The sequence below is a fragment of the Lichtheimia ornata genome, assembly GCF_029851405.1.
Source record: "Lichtheimia ornata isolate CBS 291.66 chromosome Unknown scaffold00023, whole genome shotgun sequence".
In the NCBI taxonomy this organism is placed as follows: domain Eukaryota; kingdom Fungi; phylum Mucoromycota; class Mucoromycetes; order Mucorales; family Lichtheimiaceae; genus Lichtheimia; species Lichtheimia ornata.
The window spans coordinates 320,139-336,212 of record NW_026695343.1 but is presented as its reverse complement, the minus strand read 5'-3'; the positions used below and the strand labels follow the sequence as shown (position 1 = coordinate 336,212).

The 16,074-nt window shown below is 43.0% G+C and overlaps 2 protein-coding genes across 2 annotated transcripts; one reads left to right on the top strand and one right to left on the bottom strand.

Annotated features, from left to right (window-relative positions):
* Positions 1-597: 597 nt before the first annotated feature.
* Positions 598-5,061, top strand: O0I10_005701 (uncharacterized protein; the record flags this gene model as incomplete). Its single annotated transcript, XM_058485739.1, has 15 exons — positions 598-642; positions 709-851; positions 916-1,130; positions 1,204-1,305; positions 1,359-1,552; positions 1,611-1,646; positions 1,703-2,209; positions 2,307-2,556; positions 2,616-2,829; positions 2,885-3,022; positions 3,082-3,432; positions 3,489-3,633; positions 3,695-3,721; positions 3,790-4,230; positions 4,288-5,061. The coding sequence occupies 15 exons, from the start codon at positions 598-600 to the stop codon at positions 5,059-5,061; spliced, it is 3,582 nt and encodes a 1,193-aa protein (XP_058343574.1).
* Positions 5,062-5,118: 57 nt separating this feature from the next.
* Positions 5,119-13,063, bottom strand: O0I10_005700 (uncharacterized protein; the record flags this gene model as incomplete). The annotated part of the gene is made up of 29 exons (XM_058485738.1): positions 5,119-5,338; positions 5,405-5,569; positions 5,636-5,719; positions 5,776-6,119; positions 6,173-6,451; positions 6,511-7,166; positions 7,224-7,496; positions 7,556-7,646; positions 7,706-7,794; positions 7,856-7,909; positions 7,967-8,028; positions 8,087-8,256; positions 8,312-8,536; positions 8,599-8,811; positions 8,873-9,023; positions 9,086-9,272; positions 9,351-9,464; positions 9,527-9,604; positions 9,660-9,840; positions 9,897-10,005; positions 10,060-10,427; positions 10,488-10,877; positions 10,958-11,313; positions 11,370-11,538; positions 11,594-11,721; positions 11,779-11,916; positions 11,976-12,120; positions 12,172-12,579; positions 12,644-13,063. The coding sequence occupies 29 exons, from the start codon at positions 13,061-13,063 to the stop codon at positions 5,119-5,121; spliced, it is 6,267 nt and encodes a 2,088-aa protein (XP_058343573.1).
* Positions 13,064-16,074: the final 3,011 nt, after the last annotated feature.

The window sequence follows — 16,074 nt, the reverse complement described above, 5'->3', positions numbered from 1 at the left end:
AGGGAAGGAAGGAAAGAGTGCATGTGATGGGTCAAGAACGCAGTCGTTGCTTTCTATGTACTGCAAACTAATCGAAATGGATTGTACTTTTGTCTTTCTTTTATGTATCCATAGTTACGCGTGTTAAATAATTTCCATGGTTGAAGAAATGTTCATGTAAGATTTGGTCCAAATAGCACCCACACACTCACACCCACCCATCCACACGCACGCACATTTATATATATACACACACACACATTACGCAAACAACATACACATCCATCTACAGGGTCGTTCTTCCCAGATCTCTCTCTCTTATCCCCCCTGATATCATCTTCAGTAGTAGCAACAAACATTATCATTGAAAACACAAGAAAAGCTTGCTTGAAATAATTTACATCACGTGTGCATCATCAATCGTAGTCAATGGATTTATCAACAATGAGTGTTGTAGTTAGTAGTCCAACTGGTGGGATGGCAATAAGAAGAGAGAGTGAAACAATGGCAAGTGGCTATGCCAAGGTGGTCGGGGTGAATTTCCAAAGCTAGCAGAACGTTTCGGGCCTTTTAAGTTTGGTCGAGGTCTCGCGAGAGCTTCTTGTATGCAGCTACCTCATGTCACAGCCTGAATTACAGCATGCAGCGTCTATTCCCCGTAATGTAGGTATCTAATCCCCTTCACAGAGCGTCATTGGCTTGGCTATGTATTGACGACGGCGTTGATAGGTATTCACGTTACCCTCACCGACCGATATCACCCTTACACCGTTCTGGACCACGGTTCGCCATGTCGACAATTTCATCTTGCAAAGGTCTCATGCCCCGGGGAATCCCATATTCAAGAACCTTTTAAGCACGATAGCCAATGTGTAAGATAGCAAGGCGTGTGGGGGCAAGTACAGGAATACCATGATTGATGACATTGCATAATAGACTTGATACCAAGCAACCACCTTTTCGTATTTTGTTTCAACGTGATGTGAATACGACATGTCTTCAGATTGCAGTGGGAGAGACCGAGACAAGTGTGGAAGCCGCTTGGGTGTGGATTGAACGCAACATGATGCCCGAATTGGATACCATCGACGATCCATTCGAGAAGGAGAGCTGGGTCGTGGAAAAGATCAGCATGATTGTTACTACCATTGGTAAGGTTGGGATTGGTACATTGTGTGATACATAAAAATCCCCAATCATTGACATCTCTCCCCCTTTTTCCAGACACCGGCACCGATGAACTTTCGACCGATGAAAAGGTTCGCAGCGCTTCAAGAGCTTTTCGACAATTGTTTGATGTCCCTCCATCCGAACGTCTCGTAAGCTGTATGTACATTAAAAAAGTATGTGGATAACGTGATATTGATATGAATGATTAGATTACTCTTGCTCTTTGAATGGAAGACAAGGATGGCTCTACATCAGTGAAAACTACCTGGGCTTTTACTCGTTCTTGCTTGGCGTCGAGACCAAAAAGCTGATTGAGCTCAAGGAGATCCAAGATATCACCAAAGAGAATTCCAAACGAGCCATGTTCGCTGATAGCCTAAAGATTGTCACCAAGGGAGATGATGTAAGACCATTGTATACATACACACGTATATAGGATACAATGCTAATTTTGAATTTAGAAATATTTCTTCAGTAACATGTTCAAGCGTGATGAGGTATGTGATGGATTATATGCATCGCATAGGAGAAAACTAAAACGCTTTGTTTATAGGTATACGATCTCCTTGTTCAATTGACAGGTCAAGCAATGATCCGTTTACTACGTAACGCGGGTGGTGATGCAGCTCCAGGATCATCCAATTCGCCATCACTCGATCGCAATATCAAATCACCTGATTCCCAACACAGCGAAGGCGTATCAAGCTTGAGTAGTAGTAGTGGTGGCGGTGTCTTGGTGAATCCTCTCAAGCAAGATTTGGCTGAACAAAAGCGCAATACCGAATTATGCCTTCATTTTCGACTCCCCTTATCAGAACGGCTCATGATGGAAGGACTTCGCGTGGGCTATTCCAGATGTGAGCAACCTACGGGTATCCACAACAGCTATTTCCCTGGTCGACTTTATCTCTCAGAGACGTTCCTTTGCTTTGAATCCATCAATCGACAAGCTCCTCCTCAACAACACCTTGCCCTTTGCTCACTTGTACTCCCATTGTATACCATCAAACGTGTCGAACGTCTCAATTCGGGATCATATGGTACAGCTGTGTCCGTCACTGTATGGCATAACATGGAACATGTGTTTCAACTTCATGCAAGTATATCTCTTTTTTTGATACCTTACTTTTATGTGTAACCAAATCCACCTTGAATAGGTTCATAAAACTATTGCCGAGCATTTCTGCAAACTTTTGAGCCACCAGCTTGTTCAACAAAAACCGACCATGAAGCGATTCAAGGAGTTTCTCAAGACGTGTGAATCTGAGCAGCTTGTACAAGAGGAATACAACTTGATTGATGTCACAGACCCTATCGGTGGACTTGGTGTACGATTTGGTTACCCTGGTGACGCTAAAAAGTCCAAGGATAAAGCCAAGACTCAATTGTGGCGTAAATACTTTTCAGGTAAATCTTTTAGTGAGTTTGTATGTGGATGGGTTGACAACATTTTAACTTTATGGTAGAGCATGGCAGGAATCTCACCATGGTAAAACTTCCCGAATTTGGCAAGCTTGTTCGTGTCGGTCTACCCAATGCCCTTCGAGGAGAGATTTGGGAAGAATGTTCAGGATCCATCTATCTACGATTGGCCAATATGGGTGTATACGAGGATATACTCAAGACGTATGAAGGGCAATCCTCGTTGTCAACAGAAGAAATTGAAAAGGATTTGAACAGGTACCTTGACCATCATTTGTGGGGTTGTTTAGAATACTTATCATGAGTTCAATAGATCACTTCCTGAATATGCTGCATATCAAACACCTGAAGGCATTGATAGTTTACGTCGTGTATTGACCGCCTATGCTTGGCGAAATCCAGAATTGGGATACTGTCAAGCAATGAATATTGTCACCTCGGCCATGTTGATGTATGTTGACTACTACTTGGATAGGTTGGGCGATCTGTTAACGCATCTTTTCTTTAAAGCTACATGACCGAAGAACAGGCCTTTTGGACTTTGAATGTGCTGGTCGATCGGATGTGTCCTGGTTACTATAGGCAAGTGGATGCGGTATTTTGTGATTCAAGTATGCTTATGGATGTTACCTATAGTACGTCGATGTATGGTGCCCTTTTGGATCAAATTATCTTTGAACAACTTGTGGAAAAGACGATGCCAATGCTTTGGAATCATTTCAAAAAGACCGATGTCCAGCTGTCCGTTGCATGCTTACCATGGTTCCTCAGCCTTTATGTCAATTCAATGCCGCTATTATTTGCATTTCGTGTTCTCGACTATCTTTTCCTTGAAGGTCCACGGATATTGTTTCAAATCGGGTATGTTGTTGGGTCCTCCAGTGAAACGATCATCATGGCTTACAAGTTATCTATAGCCTGGCTATTCTAAAGCTCAACGGGGATGATTTGCTCAACGCGAGAGACGATGGCGCTTTTCTTGCTATTCTCAAAAACTTTTTCACAACACTTGATGCACCTATCCACCCCAATGCCCGTAACGAGAAAGCACGGAGGGTCACTGTAAGCTTATTGTTGAATATGGCTTTTAGTACATAGGCTAATCTCCTCTTTTCAATCATAGAAATTCAATGAAGTCATGTTGACAGCAGTGAGTAGTTATAGTGTGTCTAACCTAGAACATGGCATTTGATCTAATCATGTGTTTTTCATATATAGTATCGTGAATTTTCCATGGTAACGGATGACTTGGTGACTGACATGCGTCGTAAAAACCAGCTCAAAGTGGTTGCTGGCATTGAATCCTATACCAAGCGATCTGCTATTCGGCATCTCAATGATACTGGAGGATTTGAAAAGGATGAAATTGGCATCATTTACGACAAATACTTTGGTGCATTGTATTATGGCAGTGGCAACAACCAAGGTGACAAGAATGAAAGGACGACCATGGATATTCATACATTCCATGCCATGCTCGACAGCGTCACGACATGGTCCAAGGTCAAAGTTTCTCATGAAGAATCGGCTGAGAATGCGTACATGCGACAACTTGGCGACTTGTTCATCCAGCGAATGTACAATTATTTCAAGCAAGAGGATCATCCCGGTGTCACTTTTCAGGACACGGTGTTGGGATTCAGTGAAATCATGCATGGGGTAATAAGTATGAATCATGAGGATGTATGGTCCTTACTAACGACCTCTTTTTAATAGGACATTATGGGACAAATCGAGCTCTTTTTCAAAATGTTTGATCACGATCATGACGACAAGTTAGAAAATGTGGACATTGTGGATATGGTCAAGGAGCTATACTGGTTACTGGTTCAGATCAATCAAGATGCTTTTCTTGCATGGGACGCTGTATGCAATTTAATTGTACGCAGCCATGAGCAATCAGAAATTTTACGTGGCAACCACCTAGACGAGGAAGCATGTGCTGAAGAGCTGGCCAATTTGATCGGTCTGGGTCGTGTCGATAATGCATTACCACTGGAGAAACGGATACAACGGATCGAATCACTCTTACTTGACGACGTGAACCCGTTATTTGTCATCGATATTGGATTACCCTCTTTTCGTATGGCGGTACTCACCAACGAATGCCTGGAGATGTTTTTTGATCACGGCTTTTCCAGCAGCTTTAGACTTGTCAAGGTGGAGAGCGAGCAACAAAAGAGCTTGGGTCGTGAATTGTTTGAAAACTTGTTTGATGAAGGCAAAAAGCTTGCAAAGACGCACATGTCCACGCCTGGTTACTATCGTGCTCCTTCACCCTCCGCTTCACCCTCCATGTCGCCATCCACATCCAGCAATACAAGCAGTCATATCACACAAGAAACAACATCTCCTCCTCCACCTGCACTCGGTCAATCATTATCATCCCTATCATTGGACGACTCTTCTTCTCAACAAAAGGAGGATAAACAAGACATGTCAACCCAAGTAGATTCATTGCTATCAGAGCTAGGCCACCATGATAATTAATCTGTAGCGTAGCCTATAATATACATTTGTATTTACAAGATGATTTATTATGATGTATTATCGGTGAACATGTACAGGGATACCGTATACAATGGGGGCAGCGCCAATGAGATAGGGTAGACGACAACTGTTTCTAGATTTCGCTACTGCTTCAGTGATCGTCATGCTGTTGTGTGTGGAACTTTTATGCAATAAGCCCCAATTCTCCATCATAGTGCGTGATAACTTGTCAATGCTCTTGTCGGTCACATCCCATAGATTGGCAACCACAGCAGGGCTAATCAATGAGAATATAAGCTTAGTCAAAAGTCATTTGAAAACCATCCTCCATAATGATGCATACCTTCCACCCAATAAAAAGTTCATGATATAGCCATCTGGATCAAACTCTCCTTGAGATATAAGGCTGCCACTGCTGCAACCCATAAGAATGGCTACAGGTCCTTTGCGTAAATGCCGAATCTTACTGCCACGAATGATGGATTGGCCAGCACTGTGTCCAAAGTACCTATGTGTGTATCACCCATGTATGAGATACAGCTTGGTTCACCCTAATCATCCACCTTGCACTTACATGTAAATATCATGATTCTGAAGAATTTGATCCCATCTCAGCTCGAGCGGTTTTTGATTTACAACACCATGCCAACCCTCCATTCTAAGTCAATAAGAGGTTAACAAACAAGCAAATTCCAAGTATACGTTCTCTCTTACTTTTTAAAGGTGCTTTCAAATTCTCTTTGGGTATGCAAAAGATCACCGGCTGGGTTGAGGAGGTAATAGACACTTTGACCATTGACCGTGATATCTTTCCAGTCATTTTGTTCGGGTTGTTTTGCCGTTGCTTGGAAGATGCGATCACGTACAAATGAGAGGCAGGGTACACGTGAGACTGATTGTGAGCGGAGAACATCCATGCTTTCTAAAGGGAAAAGGTGCGTATGCTTGTCGGGTATCAAGATGATGTGTTCATTAGGAACGCTCTCCATAGGATGAATGCCGGCTGCTTCTGCTGTCATGTGATAGGTTTGAAGGAGATCACGAAAATGGTCGCTTAGCTATATAAAAAAGTGAGTGGGTAGTTCGTTGACAATAGCATTGAGATTCTTACCTCGCCGATATTCATTTGTGTATGATCCACGGCGATATCATGTGCTTCATAGCAAGACAAGAAGAAATAAAGAGCATCTTCAACCTCGACACTGGAAGGATCACTGCCCAATCGCAAAAACAAGCGGCAAATCTCCTTGTTAATATCCACATGCTTTCGAGTCACTTGTTGCGAATCAAGCGGCTTTTGATAGACTGCATTGTAAACCAATTGATTGACCGAGCCATGAAATTCTTGAAGTGCTTTTGGATGTTCTTGGCATTGTCCGCTGAGGAATCCCTGTAGTATAGCAAATTGAGTACACCCTAATGATCACAACCATTATGACGGGGTCATACCTTGAAGGCACCAAACCAACCATGCTCCATAGTCTTTAACAACTTTTTAAGTTGCAGGTCCAATTGTGTACGCTTTGACCACCATGCATCCACATCTTGTTTACGCGTACATGTCTTGCCGTCTTGGATGGTTTGGTCACTTGCAGCAATGATGGACTCGAGTGTCTCCACAGCATCACGATAACCAGGCACAGGTTGGTCCGCCAGCCGATCCCGCATACGCGTCAATGACAACTTGACAACAATCGGCTCCTCCTTGCGACGCAATCGAACAAGATATAGCTCGTCATTATCCACATCCATGGTGATCGAACACACGGTCCAGTGACTGGGAAGAATATCCACAAACTTTTCCTGAAACTCGGCATCGTCCAATACGTGTTCCTCATCATACATGTCGCGTAGTTGCTCAAAGTACTCTGCCCCATGTTCACGTAATACAACGCGACGCGTAGGTCGTAATCGAAACTGGAGACTTTCATCATCATCGTCCACATCCATAGGATCGTCATCGTTGTTGGCATTGTGCATCGAATCATCTCCTTCGCATATGATACGTTTAGGCCATCCAAGATCAGTCGTGTTGCCAGGGAAATCCACCTTGGATGTTAACTCAGCTCGCATTTCTCTTCGCAGTGTCACGCCTTTGCCCATTTCTAATAATAATATGAATACCCCCATTGTCATGCACTTGGAAGGAAAAATAAACGTACCCAAATAGTATGCACCAAATGCTGCGTAGTTGTGTACCATGATTTTCCCAAGCGTAGCAAAGTCGTTCTTCATAAACATGAGATAACCAATACCCAAGCAAATCTCTTGCACAAGCTTGATACGCGTCTTTCTGGCACCTGATTGATAAATATCCATCATACGATCCAAAGCTGAAGTGACGCCATCTCGTAAAGTTCGCATGTCATGGCTCACATGGCTGCGTTTCACTGATCCACGTGGCTGTTGGGCTTTGAAGGATGGCATCAAGGACACTGATAGTAACATAAATTAACCTCGTATCCATGAATGGGGCAACACACAACTAGCTCACCATCCCTGTTGAACATGGAGCTTTGGTCCTGAGTAGCTTCATATCGCACAAACAAGAGTTTCAATTGAGCAATGGCAGAATTCAAGTCGATCTAGAATGCGACATTAATAAATAGACCCATAGCAAAATCATCTTGAGCTTGTTGCTTACCTTATCACTGGAAAGAATATTCAATTCCTCAAGCCGATCCAAGAGAGACATAGCCTTTGACATGCGACCAAGTTGAACCAGAACCAAGGCTAAGAGAAGCATTTCGTAAGCACCTTGTGGGAGTGGGATTCAACTCATTTAGCTACTTACCTCTGCGTATGGTATTAATTCCTTGAAGATGGTGTAATGGTGTTGCATCATCATCTATATCGTCATGCTTGTGAGTAATGTGGCTATATAATAGATATAGATGTTACCTACCTCGAAGGGTATTTTCCAGCATCATGGGTTCGGATTCATCATGCTCATCGATCGTTTCGTCCCTAAGCAAAAGCGTTGAATATACACACGTGACATTGACAAATCAATCACGTTACTTACATTTCAATCAATGCCTCGATGCTCGATATATAAGCACGATCCGTGATCTTTTTCAATAGCTCTTCAGCAGTCGAATAGGCTTGTAGTGCTTCCTCCAAACAACCTTCACTGCCATCCACATCACCAACAGCCATCTTGAGCAAGACGTCTTGATACACATGTAAACGACCCTATCAAAAATCATGCATGAGAATAGAAGCGTTGTATTACAATCTTGGAGCGTACCTCTGGCTGGACCTCAACAGCATTCTTAATATACGACTTGCTTGTTTCTGGACGGCCATATCGTAAATTGAAATCGCTGGTGTGAAGGAGGAAACGGAATTGGACAAGACGCGAGCTGAGCTTTTCACCAAGGCTGAGACCCTTTTGCATATAATATTGTGTATAGCGAACAGAGCCACGTGTCATGTATAAGGTACTGAGTTGCTCGAGGCATAGAGCTACTTTCTATTGGAAAGGGTACTTTTAGTCAAATTTGGACATATCAAAAGATCGTTTCGGTAACTGACCTCCGCAATAGACCATTCCGATTCATCACAAATGATCCTTGTCGTCATGTTGGCGATTTCATCCTCTTGTTTGGTAGTCGACTCTGCAAAAGGATCCTCCATGATGGTATTTTCATCCTTGTCTTGCTTCTCCAGCTTGAGTGAGCGACTGCAGGTACTCAACACTTGTAAGGCACTTTCACAGTTTTGGATGGCAGTATCCAGGGTGGGTTGCTATAGGGTCGCTTGATTAGAACACCAGCACAAAGACAAAAGTATACAAGGGGATACTTGCCATCATGGAGCACAAAGTGGATGCTACAATATGGGCATCAGCCAACATCAATTTGTGAGATACTTTACGTCGTCCACGCTCAAGCTTGTCTTTGGATTGTGTTCGGCGAATCGATTCCCATACAATTCGGGATGTGTTGAACAAATTTTTGCTATTCAATAGACCTTAGTCACTCACACACACACATACACGCAAAAAGGTATCTAAACTTACGCATCATCCAATTTGCCTCGTTTGGCAAGATGTAATGAATAAAAGAGAATATAGTAGATTTCCGCCTCGTTAGAGCATGCCATGTTGGCGATAGTCGCTTTGGCTTGTGCAAATTCCAATGCTGCCTTTCCAGGGTACCCCATCTCGTCGTAAAGGTGTCCAATGCGTGTGCTGATGATGATGGATGCTATATAAATTGCTGCATTAAGAGACAATTCCCTTTGTTCAAGATGGCATTGAGCCCATCACCATCACCAGTACTTACATGATATAGCATCAGCGGAGCGTCTTAATCCATTATTCAACTTGAGCATAAGGCGAAGGGTATTGATTTGATAAACACGTTGTCGATGAACAGCAAAAAAGTCAACCAGCATCCCTAGTAAGAACATATGTAAATCCATGGACAAGGAGATGATACACGGCCCTTTCAATACTCACGGAAATGGTCATACAACTTGTCGAGATCATCCACATTAGCACGGATGGATTTGATGTCATTGGAGGATAGCTTGTTGCCTGATCGATATGTTAGGCATAGGTTCACAGGGCACGATTATATCATCAAACTTACTTTCAGTATTTTGGTATACAGGCATGACCTTCCTGAACAAAGTACGCCATTGTCGGAATGCCACTGCGAATGCCCTTGAGAAATCTTGATCATTTTCAGCACAAATGCCGATCCACGATTGTGATAAGGCGAGATAGTATTGACGATAGCGTAATAAATCACTGTCGCTGCCATAACTCTCCTATATAACACCTATTATGAGTGATCCCATCCATGAACAGATTCTCACACACATACCTTTTGTTGCAGGAGCTTGCTTGCTTCTGTTGCAAAAGCCATGGCTGTCTTGGTGATTGTCCCATTATTCTTCTTGGCAAGTTCAATGCGTAATTGATCCAATAATATCCTATATTCCATTCCAATGAGCAACGTGGGAATCATGATGGATAGGTATACTCACCTGGCCCTTCGAATAGGAAAGAGAAATGGCGTATAGTATTTCATAAGCTTCTCAATCAATGCCGTTTGATAGTGACTGCAATCCATTTGAAAGGAACAGGTATAAAGTGTACGCAACTCGCATTCGTAAATGATACATCGTTGTTCAGGAACCAAGGTTGAAAGATTCATGATATCACTGGCAAAGGTCAACTCGGTCGAAACACCATCAAACAATGCTGCACGTAAATAGCGATCAATAAGCTTGGGAATAAGTGGATTGCGTTCAATGAGACTGTGGATAGCCAACTTGTCCGCTTCCTGCACAAAGGATTGGATACTGGAGTCTGGTAATTTCTTCAATGACGATCGATAGGCTTTGATGGCATCCTTTTTTTTACAAGAGACTCAGTGGGAAACGTGTGTGTATGATGATTGCATTGTATTTACCTCGAAACGATTATCCTTTCTGCAACATGTGCCGAGAATTTCATATCGTTTGGCAAGATGGAGACGGCCTGTTTCACTTGCTGCATAACTTGACGACTTTTCCAACAATGTGCACGCCTTACGTAGTGGATAGATGGCAGAAGCATACATGCTAGCATTGGCCATGGCTGCACCCAAGATATAGAACGCACCCGAAACCCATCGATAGCCCGCAGGGTATCCAAATTCTTCACATGCTTGTTCAGCTGTGGCCAAATCCTCGTACGATGCATAATAGGAATCCTCATCGTCCAATTGGAATCTCATCCGTGCAAGTAGAACCATGATATCAATGTAATTACGCATCACGTCGCCTGGAGCTGGTGATTGCTTTGCTTTCCCTCGCCATGACTAGAAGAAGAATCACACACGCATGATGATGAGGATGTGGACGCTCCTTTTCCTTTTCCATCATTCCAAACCCCACATACCTTCTTTTTCAATACTTGAAGAATCAAAAGTAACACGTCTTTGCAATTGGAGAGAGAAGATAAAAGGGCTGTCACTGGTTCTCGCATCTCGGTCAAGTTGTTGGTCAAGGATTGACGTACGCTGGGTGAAGCAGCATTGCTGTTACGGGATGTCACATATTGTTGGATCTTTTTGGATCGTTCCTCGATATGATTGAAATAACGTGTGCAACTTTGTCGAAACTTATCCAAAGCCTTGTACATGCAACACATGGCTTGTTCGCTGTATTCATCCAACGTCTTGTTGTGCTCTGAAGCAGCTGATACCAATTGCAAGCATGAGTCGACTTCTTCCAATGTCATATTCATATCGATCTCTAAAAAGAACAGGGTATCAGGTAATGAAATCTCATTGATGACAGTTATCACTCACGTGAATGGGATGTGGTCATTTTGTCCAATTGTGTAGATGCAAGGGCAAGTTTGGCTGTAGCACCATATGCGCCATGATAATACTTGCACTGATCGGTGGTGGATAATAAACTTCGAATAGGACGCATCATGAACTTGTATGCATAAAATTCGCCAGAGTAACTTCTTGCCTATCATAGAGAGAAATGAGTGGATGAATAAAAGGAGAGGGAAGATCATACGTACCTTGCGAGATGCATAAGCATAGTACTCGCTCAATGTAAAATAGGCATCCAATTCAGGAATGTCATCACAATTGGGTTCGATCCCATTGATAAAATCAGCACACGTATTCTGAATACGACGATAATCCACTAGATAAGAATAGATGAGTCGCTTTGTTTGGCTCTTGATGGCTGTACAATCCCTACCTTGTTCCTCTGATTTTTCAAACGTAAGACCAAGTTGGACCATGCGATGACATAGCGATTTAGCAGATGTGGTTCCAGCAAGTTTCAGTGCCTTGACAGCGATAGCTTGAAGAGCAAATGTCCTTGAAGAAGTGCTCTCTACATCACCATTATTAGGTCGTTGGCGCGTAATGATAGGATTGATATTGCTTACTTACCCAAGGAAGAATTCTTACTAGCAGCTCGAGTAAGTTGTCGATACATGGCATCGAATTGTCTTGCAGCCATATCCTTGTCGAATCCCATAAGATGCTTGCACCAATCCATAAATGTCCCTGATTGTGACAGTAATTGCGGTAGATGCTAAAGATGGATGTAAGCAACAGCAACACTGTCAATGAAATATTAACATACCCATACAAAGAAACCATCGGCTATATCTGTCCAACACCGTAATGCATTCATTTGATATGCGAGAATGAGAAGAATGGTGGATCGATCATTGATACTTGAATCAAGAGGAAACGTAAAGAGATCGCCATATTTCTGAAGCATCAACTGTTCTTTTTGAGTCAAGGTGTATTGCATTGATGTCTCGAATGTGCGTAGAGGTGATGTGGGTGCTGATAATGAGCCGCCGCCTGGTGTATGTACTGCTTCGTTGCCTCGATTCGGTGATTCTGTCAGAAATCCTCGTCGTCGTGGTGATCCCATCTCTTTGGCTTTGGACATCTTGTCGTGTTTGGTATCCTCAACACCAAGCTTGGTCACCTTCATGAGTCCTGCCTTGAGAACACATAACTCATCCAATGCACGTGTATACTATACATCCCATGATCAGTGTCTCTTCCTCTCTCTATTCAATAGCATTCTCTTTTCCTTGTACCTCTTTGAGATCAACAAGCTTGCATACGAGATTGGATGTGAGTTTTTCAATATCGAGCGGCTTCAGTGTGGTGTAAGCGGCCATGTAGCGTAACGCAGCCAACGCAATGCATGTCGTATCCACAAGGCACTCGACTGTCGTATTGTATATACTGGTATCCACCTTTCCAGGCACCTTGAGATCTTGCAGCGATCCAATGTTCTGGTTGACAATCTTCATTGCTAATGGTGCCAATTTGACTGCCAGGGTCTTTTGTTGAGCGCGCGAGAGAGGTTGTGTTGTTGCATGCTTCGATCGAGGAGGTTCGAAGGGGTCCAGGACCGTGGATCGTATTGCTGAAGTCAATTCCAATGTGCATTGTGAATAGTCTTTCAAGGACGATAATAAAAAGGACGAGGAAGGAGACGACGATGGTGGCATGGCGTGTAAAAAGAGGGGGCGGAATGAGGGAAGAGGTGGTGGTTGACGTGAAAGAAAAAGAGGATCGTGCGGGCAACTGGCAACAGATAATACGCGCGCGCGTGGTACACCAAATTCGGAGCATGATCCAAGCTGTAGCACACCCACCAAACAATAAGCATCCGATGCTCCGTGCATAACAATGATCCATGTAATCGCCCATACCTCCCACCCTATGCTTCAGTAACTTGTTACAGTGTATCGATAAGATTTATAATCCCTTGTCCATAATACAATGAAGCAGCAGATCTTCTTCCTTTATCACAACATTTACAAGTGGATACTGTATTATACCTCTTCTCATGCACTTAAAAGCAAAGCTGTAATCATCAACATCATCACCCACTTCTTTCGTTTACTTGATTGCGTATATCAACAACCTATTATGGTAAGCGTGAAGATAGCGTTTGTGGCCACATACATTGATTTGGATGTCATTGCTGGATGATGGCTATTGCCACCTTGTCAATCATCTCAAATCCTGTTCTATTATACATACACAATCAATCACACCAAGGCTTTCTCCATCAATCTATCAGCTCACCACCATTCTAATCATACATTTTATCTCTCTTTGTGGTCACAGAAATACCCACGCCCACGGACGTACTTATGTCACCTACAAAAATCGCTTTTCAAGTGGCAGATGGATTTATCAGCTGCGATTTTCCATCACCTCGACTCGGTACTCCAAGATGCTTGACCACTTTATCAGTTTGATCCATCACGACAACATCTCTCACGCCCACTCCCATACATAAACAAGGCTGTTGTCACCAACACTATCATACGCCCTTCCTTCCTACTTGTATTCATATCATCGTCAATGGCATTTGGTAAGTCTCAAGGATAGTCTTTAGTATGTGATCCCCAAAATGAGGGTACTCATGCATTCATCTTCTATGTAGCTCATTTCATTGCTTTACCACTTGGTGTGCTCATTGCTGCCTAATGACATTTGGCTGTGTTCCTTGATGATGGATCCTTTGTGGTAGGTGTAACTTTCATTTATATACGATAATAAGGATGCCTTGTCTGATAGGAATTTGGGGCTCCTTTGTAGGTGTCATAGATACACGCGTTTGGTGTATTGAAGAGCTTGGAAAAGTACCGCAAGAAGTCATTTCAAGTTGATCCCAAGAGTTTGAGCGATACTCGGCTTTTCTAAGTGAGATTCTATGTGATGCCTTTTGTTAATACCGCTGTTACTAATGCCTACGACAAAATTGGGTTAGGGCAAACAACAATGTTTATCTGTTCCATCAAGATGAAAGGAAATCTGTTGTCGCTCATACGCAGATCCATGATGAAGCAGATTTGGGGTAAATATCGCTGTTTTTCCTCTTGAATTAATGCTTTTGCTAACTTTCTCTCCTCTTTTTTTAAAAAAGGCAACGCGGCACAAAGATTTTGAAGCAAATCAAAGCCGACTTGGAGATGGATGATAATATGCCACAACTCAGCCCGAAGATCATCATGTGGTGCCAAGGAGTCTCACGTCGCCGCCACGATGATTATTTGGACATTCAACGTGTCACATCTCGCATTCTTGTAAGTGCAGCCGAACCAAACGACAAGGCTGAAATGGCTGCTGCCAATATATTACATCGGTTGTAAGTTGAACGCATGCATATGTAGCAATGTAAACACCTGAAAACAAGTTGCTCCTTTACATAGAGCGATCAATTTCTCCACCAGTCAGCATATGGACACGTCACTGGAAGATACGTTTGCGCACGGTTTATTGGAATCATTCTTGAATCAGTTTTTCAAGCCGAGCCGCTCCTTTCATATAAATGGTAGATAATCAAGAAATAGAACATACGTGTTGATGATTATAGTGGGATTAGCATGAATCGAGTGCATGAAAATTTAGGGCAAATGGAAGGCTTGGATCCAAGAGGAAGCGGAAGGAGGCCACCTTGAAGCCTGATTTCCTTGTGTTCTTCGTCACGCAAACAAGAACATTCAATGTGGGCGTGGCGGAAATTAAGGTACCAGGGGCATCTGCATGCAATGAGAACGAATCAGACCTGGTCAAGCTCGCAAGGCAGATGCAATACTGTACATGTTGAATCAGTTGATCAATGATGGCGTACCGAATCCTGTCGTGGGAGGAATCCTACTCCAAGGTCACATGATGTCAACGTACAAACTTCAACTTAAACCACCACCATGTGTGTATGCTCTTGTACAGTTGTCCAACAACATCCGAGGACATGCCTATATTGCAAACCTGATCCAGTGGAAAGTGAGTGTCCTTCATTATCGATTTAAGAGGAGCAAGGGAAATTAAAGGTCGTATGTACTAACTTTCCCCGGTATCTTCTAGAACATCGTATTCAAAACAGCAACCAAAGCAAAAAGGCGTGCGTGTGAAGTTGCGAACGGTCCAATGGTGTTCCTCCCTTATCATATCTATCATCATGCACTTACAAACTGAAAAGACGCACAAAATCCATGAAAAGCAAATGCTGGACCTCTTTGTCATCTTTTGTCCCCTTGGCATCCATCCTATGATGTTCATCTGTTACATTTATTCCAGTTTGCCCCAATACATCTTAGAAAAAGATAGTATGTATATGGTAGTGTGGATGTCTATAAACTAATACTATGATAAAGGGGACAGCGTTGCAAATTGATAAGTATACGGGTGCATCACATCGAGGCAACAGGAATAGTTGTGCCATTGTATTGCTGGAGGATAGCTGCTGCATGATTTGTGCCTTGAGTATTCCAATACCATCCATTGCTGAAAAAAAACACCTTCCTTCGTGAAAGATACAAGCCCATTCGCCAATGCCATTCCCAATCCATCATCATCCTCAGCCCGTATCCAGTGACATGATCCATCGTTCCTGCTGACGACGCCAAGCAACCAACACAACATCCCAGGACTTCTTCCTCATCACTGCACTTGACGCTTGCATCAATCCATTCATAACCATTGCAAATCCAGCATGTTGGTTGAA